The following is a 10,067-nucleotide window of genomic DNA, read 5'->3' on the forward strand; positions in this document are numbered from 1 at the left end:
CTTTGTTTTGTGTTTTGTTTTCCCTTCCATGCTTTTTGTTACTAGGCCTCAGGGAGACGCCTGTTCCTTCATCAGGGAAGGAACGGGTTGCCTCAGCCCTGGCAATATTCTTGGGGCTCTCTAGGGTCTCCAGGGTCCCAGGTTACACAGTATGGGAATGTCTACCTTCAAGGGGTTTCTCATATAGTTAGGGCCAGGAGTAAGGTTACTAAGAGGTGACCTTTTCCTTTCCCTAGCGTTGAGGTCTAGTGGCTTTCCCTTTCCCTCCTCGTTGTTAGTTTGGTGTTTCCTCCTATACCTCATCCGTGACCTGTACATGGGGGAGGTGTTATCAGTGATTGATAGCATTCTCTGTGTAAGTATGTATACATAGATAGCGGTCAGTTACTGATAGTTGTACAGGGGGGAGATGTTATTAGTGATATCATTCTGTGTAAGTGTGTATACAGAGATAGCTGTCAGTCACTGATAGCTGTATACAGGGAGGTGCTATCAGTGATTAATGGCATTCTCTGTGTAAATGTGTATACAGAGATAGCTACCAGTCACTGATAAGATGGCCCAGTGTACAACTGAGCTCCGAAAGAGCAAATTCCTAAATGTATAAATTACAAGTTTGGTTGATTCTTTTATTTGCTAATATTCTGCTTGGCTTCTCCTGTTATATAACATACTGCCTGCAGGCTGCACTGCATTTCGTGGTGACAGGTTATCTTTAAAGGGGTTGTCCGGGTCCAGAGCTGAACCCGGACATACCCATATGTCATGCTCCCATGCTCTCTCTTGCCCTACACACGATCACGCAGGGCAAGGGCTCTTTTATTTACTACAACACACTGCCGGCCGGAGGCTTCCACCCAGCAGTGTGTTCAGCAACGTCACCGGCTCTGATGGGTGGCCTTTAGCGCTGCCCTATGTTTATCAGTGCAGGTGACGTCACCGGGCTCACTGCTGGGCGGAAGTCTCCGCCTGGCAGCCCTAAGGAGAGCCCGGTTTGTCACCGGAACTCTACAAAATGCCTTTGTCCTGTGTGATTCAGCGCAGGGCAAAGGAGAGAGCGCATCGGAGCATGAACTGCTCTGATGCTCTTGTCAGGGGGGATGCCTAGGTGAAAATGGGGATATGTCCGGATTCAGCTCCGAACCTAGACAACCCCTTTAAGGAAAGGAAAGCAGGGATTTTTTACAACGGCTACGGTGAGATTTCCTGCAGCAATTAGTCATTTTCTAGTATGGGCAGAATCTTTGTTCTCCATTTGCTGTTTTTCCTTTTACAGCTAGAGGAACATCTATGACCTAGATGGCAGTAGTTGCCATGAGGCATCTGTCACTGCTGTAGTCCCAGTATTTGCTTTTGATGCTATTTTGACAGATATGACATAGTTACTCAGCAGAACATTCTGATGATATATCTGAAATGGTTTTATGTTTCTACTATCCAGGGTTCTGTCAAAGTTTGCCTTCAGTTTGTCACCAGATTGGGAATTGCCTGTGAAAAGAGAGGTAAGTCAGTATGACTTGAGAAGGTGCTTTTACAGGAGCATGCTCAAGCACTTCTTGATTCAGGGACCCCCATTCTCGTGATTGGTGGGAATCCCAGTGGTCAGAACATCGGCCAATAAATAATTATTCCATTTCCACTTTCTTTGGACAGCCCATTGAAGTGAAGCACCATTTTTTTGAAGGATGGTACCCAAGACAACCCTGATAAAATCCACTCCTACTGTACTCACCATAGTTTCAGCCACCGTTTTCCCAATGAAAGGACCTTCCAGGAGTGTTAGTCACACACTGAGTCCCCATTCATATTCTCCTCACAGTGCCCTAATAGCAATGCTATGCTACAGTGCACCTTAAATCTTCCATGCCAAGGTGTCCATGAACCATGCCAGGATCAAAAGAACATGCCGTTTTTGTCCCAAAAACATTGCCATACCTGAATGTAGTATTGCAGCCGAGCCATTTACTGGAAAATGGACATGTGTGGCGCTGAGCCATGTTTCTCTAATTCTTCGCCACCACTTTAATCTATGGTTCTCCCCTAAATAGTACCAGTTACAGTGCCCCTACTTGAACTGTACCATGTAGCTCCCATCAGTGCCAGCCACTGCAATCACTTACCTATTCCCACACTGCCTACAGCCCCTGGCATGCAGGCCATTACATGTGAACAGCCAGAGGGCTTTTCTAGTCATACATGGATTTCTAAGATCAGTACTGGAAAGCTAGAATGTGGTTTCCATCGCTTATGCTGCAGTAGTGTGATGTGCCCTTAGGCAGGGGCGCATCTGCCTCTTGTCTTGGTCCTACTGAAGAAAAGAAAAAAATAATCATTTGTAGAAGGTTTTTTAAGGAAAAAGTATGGTTTGCATGCTATGTATGGCATGTGTGTGTATCTATAAAATGTCATTTCAGTAAAATGTATCATTCAATTTCGCCTCCATATTTACAATCTTACAGGACAAGGAGAAGAGGCCATTGAAGGAAGGGGTACAAGACATGTTGGTTAAACATCACCTCTTCAGCTGGGATATTGACGGCTGATGGTGTTCTTCTCGTGCTGAATAAATGTCTGACTCTATGGAGTCTTACAGAACTTCACTCCAGCAATGCACTTTTCTGTTACTACTCTACTGCCAAGAACTCTCTGCAAAAATCTCTTCTTCATATAATAAATCTGTGGATGTGACCTCCAGCTGAAATCTACCATTAAGGCAATGGAGGAACTTGTCCACAGCCAGAAAACAGGGACGAGATTCTGCTACATTTCAGAACTACCCTACACTGGACCAGTCCCATTATCTCATCCCATGACAAGTCAGATTGTATCCAGTTTAATGAAGCGGGCGGTCCAAGCTCCTGAAAATCTATAGCTGTGTATATATAAAGTACAGAGAAATATATAAGTGTATATTTTGAAGCAGATATGTTGATTTTTCTTTTTGTCAGCACATTTCCTACCTCCTTTCATTTTCCTTCCACTACTGAACCATGACACTTTTCAGAAAAATTAAGTTTTAAAGGGGTTATCCAACCCCTACAATGACCCTCATATAGATTATACTTACCCCACTCCCCGACACCCATGCCACTTTCTGATCCCCGCACGGCCACCGCTGCATCTAGCCGTCGCCCTGATCAAAACATACAGGGGGAGCCAATAACATGCTGCAACTGGGACAAGCCTCCCTAGCCTCACCCATGAGGCTAGGGAGGCTTGTCCCAGTTGAAGCATGATATTGGCTAACTTCCCTCTCTCCCCCATGTTTTGATCCGAGCGATGGAGAGATGCAGCAGCGGCAATGCTGGGATCAGATGCGAGGCGATTGCCGGGTAGGTATAACCTATATGAGAGCCCAGGCATTAGTGGGGGGGAGGGGTCATTATAGGAGTTGAATAACCCCTTTAAGAGTAACATGAGACAATGGCTCTCAATGAAATGTATTGCTGTATACCAAGACGTCGAAGGCAACTTTTTACCTTCCATGACTTTGGATAGTGTATTAAAGGACCAGTTGGCTGTGACTAGACTTCCCTTTGTAGATTAATAGGACAAAGCTTTGAATGTTGCAGTATTTTGTCGTTCTATTTTTTTACATGTTTTGAATACGTTTGAAATACGAGTAGATCCAAATTCTGAAATATAAAATTTCCAATTTTGTGCAAGGAGAGCTCTCTACAATGTCTGTTACCTGAAAGCCAGGCTGTGTTTCAATAGTATCACATCACTTATATCTCTAGTGCTGTGATATTCTTGAAATGTAAATGTATATGTTTGAATGTTCATTTGCAAGCACAATACCATATAGAGATTGGCTTTATGTGCCTTCATGTTGAGTACACGTGGAAACCCTACTCTTATAAAGTAGAACTAAATAACGGGAATGCACTGGGTCTCATTAATGAAAATGAATGCAGGGAAGAAAGTGTTGACCTTATCATAGTGTCCCAGAATGAAGAGGAAAGAAAATCAAGGGATAATTGCGTATATGAAAATGAAGCATGTATGTCACGTTTCTCATTCTTATGTTTGACTTTACCTACACTTCCAAAATCTCACCTGGTTTATAACATACAGTGCCTAAATAAAAATGCCATACAGTGTCTATATACTTAGATTTTTTTCCATCCAAGCATCGTTCCCATTTGAATTCCAACACTATCTACCTATAGTGCCATACTGTACCAAAAATGTATAGTGCCCAGATCAACACTCCAGATTAGAGATGAGCAATCCAGACAAGATTCAGTTTGTTTTAAGTTCGACTAATTTCTTTATCACTAGGCAGACCAAAAAAATTGCTCTCGAGAATTTTTAAAGAGTAGTTAGGCAAATGTCTTATGAGACATTCTGGTTCTCATCCTTCTGGAAAGAGAGCTAGCTTGCATGTTTCAGTGAGACAGGTGTAAGCTTTGTGGGATGTTGTAGTAATTCTCATGTCTCACTTTCCAGTTGAATGTCACTATGGAGGTCTCTCCTTCAGTTCATCTGAAGTTGATCCAAAATGATGAAATAAAATTGCTAAAGATGTTGTCTGTTTCTGCGGTACTTTTGATGTATTCTCAGGTGCATATGAAGGAACTGCCCAATTAAAGTAAGACACCAGGTGCCATAATTATAGGTAGACCATAAGGAGAACACAGCATCCATATGAGCACTGCATTATTTTCACACAGCTGATTGGCAGACATGTCTTCCTGCCTTTTAAACATGATTATGTAGCAAAGCTAGGAAAATAGCTAAGCCAGCCTCGCATCTGCAACTAGCTCTTTGATGACAAAAGCCTATTATCAAAGTAAGGGCTCATGCATACGAACGTATTTTTTTTCCATGTCCATACGATTGTTTTTCGTTAATGGCATGGGGAAACACAGCACCATGGGTATACGCCCAGCTACCACTAGGAGGCGACACTAGATATGAAAAAGGTTGGCTCCGCCCAGGTGGGCTATACCCTCTCCACAGCCACTAGGCTAATCAGTTTGTCTAGTGTCTGTAGGAGGCAGACATGACCTACTCTGTTTTTATTTATTTCATTATTTTCTCTTTTCTTATGCAGGCCTCTGCCTGCTGCAGGATGAGTCTTCATTGTGGATATCCACTTTAGCAGCACCCCCTGCGGGCATGTACTCTGATTCCTCGCCGGTTACCCAGTCCCCCATTACTGCATCCGCAGTGGCATGCCAGCAATCCCATGTAAGTGTGAGTTTGCTGAAGGGGTGACCCTGCGGCTCCTGAAGAAGCCGGATGGTGAGTATTCTCCCCCTGGTGTCCCTACCCTTCCCGATTGGAGCCCCTGGGTTAGGCCCCTTCCCCACCCCCCTCTTTTCCTATCTATCCTGAGGGTTCTTGTATTCCATGTTCCCCTGTACCTTCCCCCCACCCCATCCATCTCAGTGGGGGGTCATTTCCTTCTGAGCTCCCCGCCCCTTGCCTGGCCACCAACACCTCTTCCCGGCCTCTCCTTCTAATTTAGTTATTTGCTTTTGCCGGGAACTAGACCGCAGTTTCCCCTAGCCTTTCTCCCCTCCCCGTGAGTCGTTTTCCCCCAGGAGGCTACCCACCTGGTTTTCCTTCTCCGGAGGTCCCCGGTTTTCCTGCGGCCCTTACCTGCCGACAGTGACTATTCTCCGGCCACAGCAAAACTCCCGACTAGGCCGCATCTAGTCCAGACTTTTAGTTTTCATTTGAGGGTATCCACATTAAAATTGGATGAAGGGTTTAGGAGTTTCAGTTCCTTTACATGTGACACCCTGTTTTTAAAAAGGCCAAAAGTAATTGGACAATTGACTCCAAGGCTGTTTCATGGGCAGGTGTGGGCAATTCCTTTATTATTTCATTCTCAATTAAGCACATAAAAGGCCTGGAGTTGATTTGAGGTGTGGTGCTTGCAGTTTTGAAGATTTTGCTGAGACGTAAACATGCGGTCAAAGGAGCTCTCCATGCAGGTGAAACAAGCCATCCTTCATCTGCGAACCAAACAAGTGAACAACACTCTCCAGGATATAGGCGTATCAATAGCCAAATCTACCATAAAGAGAAGACTGCATGAAAGTAAATACAGAGGGTTCACTGCACGGTGCAAGCCACTCATAAGCCTCAAGAATAAGAAGGCTAGATTGGATTTTTGCTAAAAAACAAAATCTTAAAAACCAGCACACTTCTGGAAGAACATTCTTTGGACAGATGAAACCAAGATCGACCTCTACCAGAATGATGGAAAGAAAAAAGTATGATGAAGGCATGCTATAGCTCATGATCAAAAGCAAACCACATCATCTGTAATGCACGGCGGAGGCAGTGTGATGGCTTGGGCATGCATGGCTGCCAGTGGCACTGGGTCCCTAGTGTTTATTGATGATGTGACACAGGACAGAAGCAGCTGGGTGAATTCTGCGGTTTTCAGAGACATTCTGTGTGCTTAAATGCAGCAAAACTGATTGGTCGGCTTTTTATAATACAGATAGACAATGACCCAAAAAATAAAGCCAAAGTAACCCAGGAGTTTATTAAAGCAAAGAAGTTGAATATTGTTGAATGGCAAGTCAGTCACCTGATCTGAACCCAATAGAGCATGCATTTCACTTGGTAAAGACTAAACTTCAGACAGAAAGGCCCACAAACAAACAGCAACAGAAAACCGCTGCAGTAGATGCCTGGCAGAGCATTAAAAAGGAGGAAAAACAGAGTCTGGTGATGTCCATGAGTTCAAGACTTAAGGATTTTCAACCAAGTATTAGAAATTCACATTTTATTTACAATTCTTTAATTTGTCCGATTACTTTTGAGCCCCTGAAATGAAGGGATTGAGTTTGAAAAATGCTTTAGTTCCTCACATTTTTATGCAATCATTTTCTTCAACCCACTGAATTAAAGCTGAAAGTCTGAACTTCAACTGCATCTGAATTGTTTTGTTCAAAACCCATTGCGGTAATGTACAGAACAAAAATTAGAAAAATGTTGTCTCTGTCCAAATATATATGGACATAACTGTATGCTAGACACTCTCTGGCCTTACATTTTCTGGGGCTTGATTCTCTCCCCATTTTTCTGAAAAGCATGCCTTTTCGTGCCCTCATCCTAGCCATTGCTAAAGACTCCCTTCTCCCCAAGGGGTTGGCTGCATTCCCGGGCAGGATGGGGTTTCCACCTTCTCTTTCACATAGGGTGTTTCTCTTTTCTCACCTGGCTTGTAGTGGAAGGAGGCTTACTCTCTCCCCATGGTGACTGTTGCTATTCCTTCTCTCAGTGCGTGCAGCCACCAGTGGCTCCTTGTTGTCTCTTTGCCCTGACATCTGCTCCTGGGCCTTCACATGGTATTTTCCACGGCAGGGCATGGCTTTTGGTCTGAGACCATTCAAAGTGGTCTTTTTTGCCAGGTCCTCTTGCTGGTTGGGTTCCTTTACTTCTAGCCTTTACAGAATTGCCTTCCTTTTAACACTGGGTGTTCCGCAGGGTCTTCTTTTTCCCAGGCATTTTTTTCCCTGTCAGGTTCTCTCGCTGGCTTCCTGGAACCATCATATTTTTCTTGTTGGATCTGTCCTCTTATACGCCTAGGGCATCCTTCTCTATGCAGTTTGGATAGGTCCTTACAAGTAGACAACTTCCAGTTGTGCTGGGCTCCTGTTTAATTAATGGGGAGCCTGAGTTCTTCCAGTTCCTTCCTCTGGCTCTCCAGTGTGCACTTGTTCACCTCTCTGTTATTGCGCAGGACATCTTGCCCTGTTCCCTTTCCTCTATTTATTTATTTATTTATTTATTCATTTATTTATTTATTTATTTTTCCCCAGCCTTGGGTGGGGCTGGGTATTTCCCTTTGCTCTTTTCTTGCTTCTGGAATTTTTTCTCAGGCACTTGTCCTTGGGATCCTGGCGGTCTCCCACAATTTTCTTTCTTGGGACTTTTCCTGGTTCTGGAGCCTCTCGCCCCATTTACTTTTCCTTTCTGCTGAAAGTATAGCAGGCTCTGTACTGTTGCCTACGTCTCAACTCCCTATTCCCCTCCTCTATATGTTAACTAGAGAAAAGTGGTGGAAGACAGAACATGGCAGCTAGCACTGGTCACCACAGAGGGGCAACTTCTGGGTAGGTATTTTATGCTGCCTGGACAGTGTATTGTGCTGCACTGTGGTATTTGGTTCTGCTAGGGTAGTATATTGTTCTTCACTGTAGTATTTATTTATTTTGTGGGGGAGGGGAGTTTATTGTGATGCCCTGTGGTATGTAGTTCTGCTGGGCCAGTATATTGTAGTGTTTGGTTCTACTAGGACAGTACATTGTGCGCTTTTGTCACCACCAGACATCTGAGAAGCTCTGACAGACGTTCTTCAGAACCTCCTGCTTGAGGTTCTTTTGTTTTGCTTTCGTTTTGTCATCTCGTTAGCCTCTGTGCTGTCATGTAGTTGCACTGATTGCATCCCTTTAAATCCCTTCCCATAATGCATCACTTTGCGGTTTATACAACTTCCTGGAGTGTGTACATGCTGGATGCTACAACTGATCCTTCTACAGATAAGTCTGTTCATTGATTTGTGTTTTCCTGTTTGCTTGATCCTAGGTGACCCGGACTCCCTCCGTATTAAGTGTAGGGAGCCGGTGGTCGTGTCCCTTCACTATTATAGGGTGTTCAGGTGTCATACAGTCGAGGCACGAGGGCATGCAATTTTCTATCATAGAGATCTTTGCATGGGCTGAGAAGACAGGGAGAGTTTCAGGGCTTAAATAGGGTTCACCCTTTTGTTCCTTAGTTTCGGATCAAGCCAGTCGGATCCTTATTTGTAACTTCTTGTTTTCTGTTACACCATCCGTGACATTATAAACCGCCAAAACCGTCTCCAGCATGGATCCGGTTTCACTTTTGACTGAACACATGCAGGGTCTTTCATTGGAGGTAGCAGATTTCCGTAAAACTGTATCTGTTTCAGGTGACCGGTTCAGCTTGCGTTCATGGAGTTTGTTTGAGCCTAAGATCTCGCACCCGGATACGTTCTCCGGGGGTAGTGAGAATTTTGTTCGTTTTAGATAGGCTTGCAAACTCCATTTTCGCCTACTTCCCCATTCCTCTAGTGATGAGGAGCAGAGGGTGGGATCATCATCTCGCTGCTCAGGGATAACGCTTAGTCTTGGGCCTTTTCGCTGCCGGTGGGGGCACGGACCCTCTGTTCAGTGGATGAATTTTTTTTAGCCCTGGGTCAGATCCGGATCGTATTGCTCTGGCTGAGTCTAGACTACGTCTTTTATGCCTGGGTAAACAGTCCGCAGAGATATACTGTTCAGAATTTCGGAGATGGGCAGCTGATACTGGTTGGAATGATGCTGCACTCCAAAGTCAATTTTGCCATGGTCTTTCAGAGGGATTGAAAGATGCATTTTGCCTTTCATGAGAGACCTACCTCCTTGGACACTGCCATGTCTCGGGCCGTTCGTATTGACAGGCGTCTTAGAGAGAGAGGAGAGATCACTCCTTCCTGTCATACTCAGTCCAAGGACAGTGCGGCAGTCTCATTCAGTGCGCAGGGGTCTCAGTCTCTCTCAATCCCCTCCGAGCAGGAGCCCATGTAGCTGGGTTTGCTTGCCTCTGACAATAGAAGATTCAGCTCTCAAAGGAGGGTTTGTTTCTGTTGTGGAGGTATAAATCATTTGGCAAATGTTTGTCCCTCTAGGAGATTCAGGCAGTTTTTTGAGAATATTAAAGAAACAAAAAGAAAAAAATCCTCTAAAAACATTCCATCTGTTACTATTGGCAAGGTTAATGTGGAAATTGAAGGTTTTCCGTTTGCTTGTAGTTCCTGTTTTGTCCTACCTGCCAGGGTGGCGCTAGAGAGCAAAAACATTTTTTTTTAGATTTTTGTAGATAGTGGAGCAGCTGTCAATCTCATTGATAATAAATTTGCTATAACACATGGTTTCCAGGTATGCACTTTGGGAAAGGATATACCTGTTTTTGCTATTGATTCCATTCTACTTTCTCAGAAATCATTAAAGGGCATAGTTCACAATATCCGTTTGATTGTGAGTGATACTCATGTTGAGGATTTCATGTTTCGTCCTAAGCGGGTTGCCTACTCC

At 44.3% G+C, this 10,067-nt stretch overlaps 1 protein-coding gene across 7 annotated transcripts in view; it reads left to right on the plus strand.

Moving 5' to 3' along the window:
• SGSM3 (small G protein signaling modulator 3) overlaps window positions 1–4,107 on the plus strand; it is a 58,192-nt gene extending 54,085 nt beyond the window's left edge. For all 7 annotated transcript variants that reach the window (XM_044300968.1, XM_044300971.1, XM_044300969.1 and 4 more), the window contains exons 21-22: window positions 1,442–1,502; window positions 2,460–4,107. In XM_044300968.1, the coding sequence (XP_044156903.1) occupies window positions 1,442–1,502; window positions 2,460–2,543 (145 nt within the window). In that variant the 3' untranslated portion in view covers window positions 2,544–4,107. The remainder of the gene's footprint in view (window positions 1–1,441; window positions 1,503–2,459) is intronic.
• Window positions 4,108–10,067: the final 5,960 nt, after the last annotated feature.

The sequence above is a fragment of the Bufo gargarizans genome, chromosome 7 (assembly GCF_014858855.1).
Source record: "Bufo gargarizans isolate SCDJY-AF-19 chromosome 7, ASM1485885v1, whole genome shotgun sequence".
NCBI lineage: Eukaryota > Metazoa > Chordata > Amphibia > Anura > Bufonidae > Bufo > Bufo gargarizans.